This window comes from Fukomys damarensis, unplaced genomic scaffold (assembly GCF_012274545.1).
Source record: "Fukomys damarensis isolate Sample0158 unplaced genomic scaffold, DMR_v1.0_HiC HiC_scaffold_18, whole genome shotgun sequence".
Taxonomy (NCBI): domain Eukaryota; kingdom Metazoa; phylum Chordata; class Mammalia; order Rodentia; family Bathyergidae; genus Fukomys; species Fukomys damarensis.
The window spans coordinates 4,329,678-4,331,249 of NW_022900930.1; the positions used below are offsets into that span (position 1 = coordinate 4,329,678).

The following is a 1,572-nucleotide window of genomic DNA, read 5'->3' on the forward strand; positions in this document are numbered from 1 at the left end:
GCCGCCCGGAGAGGACTGGAGGGACGCGGGTCTCTCGGCCACCACGAGGGGACCGTCCTCGATGGTGGCGGGCACTGCTCGTATCGAGGCGTGGGGGGCCGAGGACGAAGCCGGGGGACAGCACGCGCGCCAGGAAGCCCTGACGTCCCTGCGCCTGGCACAGTGATGCGTGAAGACGAAGAGTCCCAGGGCCGAGGCTGCCACCCCGTAGAGACAGCTGCACACCACCCGGGGCAGCCAACGCTGGGACACGGCCAGGGCTCCGCAGGCCCACATGGCCAGGAACAGGAAGTGCGTGGTCACCAGCGCCCCCAGCTGGACTCCTGGGGAATAGAGGCCGTCACCATTCTCCGGGACCCCTGGGGTCGCCCCCCCTGTGCTCCCGGTTGCCAGCAGGGAACCTGAGTCACTCAGGAGGGCACCGCTGCTCCTGAGCCTGGTGGAAGCTCTCAGTTCCTCTCCTGGCTCCAGGGAGATCCTGCTGCCGCTGCCCTTCGACCTCTTTGCCAGAGGACCCCGTAAGTGCAGTCCTGCACACAGGAAGTAGATCCAGGTGATCAGCAGAATCAAAGCCACTGGGATGTAAAAGGCGCCGAGGCTGGGACGCCACACCAGCCAGCAGCTAGGGGAGAGAAGAGTGGTGGATGAGGACAGCAGACCACACCGCCGGTGGGGCAGGGGAGGTCGGACCCCTGGAGTAGAGAGGCAGTCCTGGCTTAGTCACATGCGGGGTATGGGCCAGGCCCATGGCTGGGACGGGGAGGGGGCCCTAGGTGGGTAGGTCTGGGGCAGCCACGCGGGCAGCAGGGAGAGGTACTCACTAGGGACTGTGGTCCTGGTAGTTGTGGATATTGACCGCAGCTGTGATGCCACAGATTATGAGTGGGATCCCTCCAGCAATCAGGTAGAACCTAGAGGGGACAGGGTTTGGACATCAGAGATAAAGGTGGGAAGGAAGGGCCAGGCGCTCAGAACCCCCCACGCAGTGTCTCTGCCCCACCTCTCCCCTAGATCTGTCACAGATTGGCTGTTGGCGTTTTGTTGTCATTTTTTTGTTTTGGAATTGTTTTGTGCCAGGGATGCAAGGCCCATACCAGGCAGGCCTGGGAGACAGGCCTTGGCCAAGACTGTTCTAAGGGACAGAGGCCAGAACTGCACTCAGAAATCAGGGCATCCCTCAGGCTCTCCGGATCCCTGGCCCTGTCACATCTGAAGAGCCTGTGGGCTGGGCTCACTTTGCAGCCTGCGCGGGTGGCTGCGGCATGGGCTTCACCAGGACCTCAGGGCCTCCCTGCTCCCAGCCTGAGGGCTCTGCTGCGTCTGAGTCCCCTCCCACTGCACAGCTGCCTGCAGAAATACTTACCGGAGCATGGGCCGGGGAGCAGGTGGGGGAGGGTCACCTTCCTGTGGAGGGGGCACCCTCCAGGTGAGCTCCTTGTGCAGGACTCGCGCCTTTACCCCCATCCAGAGCAGTGTGGACAGTGAAGAGTAGTGCAGAGTGATGCCCACCTGCAGTCAAGGTGCTGAGGCTGGGCCAGGGCATTCGGCGGGGCCACCCCAGACTCAGCCCTG

The 1,572-nt window shown here is 63.6% G+C and overlaps 1 protein-coding gene across 1 annotated transcript in view; it reads right to left on the minus strand.

Annotated features, from left to right (window-relative positions):
* Adgra2 (adhesion G protein-coupled receptor A2) overlaps positions 1–1,572 on the minus strand; it is a 24,774-nt gene that overhangs the window by 1,435 nt on the left and 21,767 nt on the right. The window contains exons 18-20 of the mRNA XM_010605132.2: positions 1,364–1,509; positions 822–911; positions 3–622 (exon numbers count right to left, since the gene is read on the minus strand). Of these exons, the coding sequence (XP_010603434.1) occupies positions 3–622; positions 822–911; positions 1,364–1,509 (856 nt within the window). The remainder of the gene's footprint in view (positions 1–2; positions 623–821; positions 912–1,363; positions 1,510–1,572) is intronic.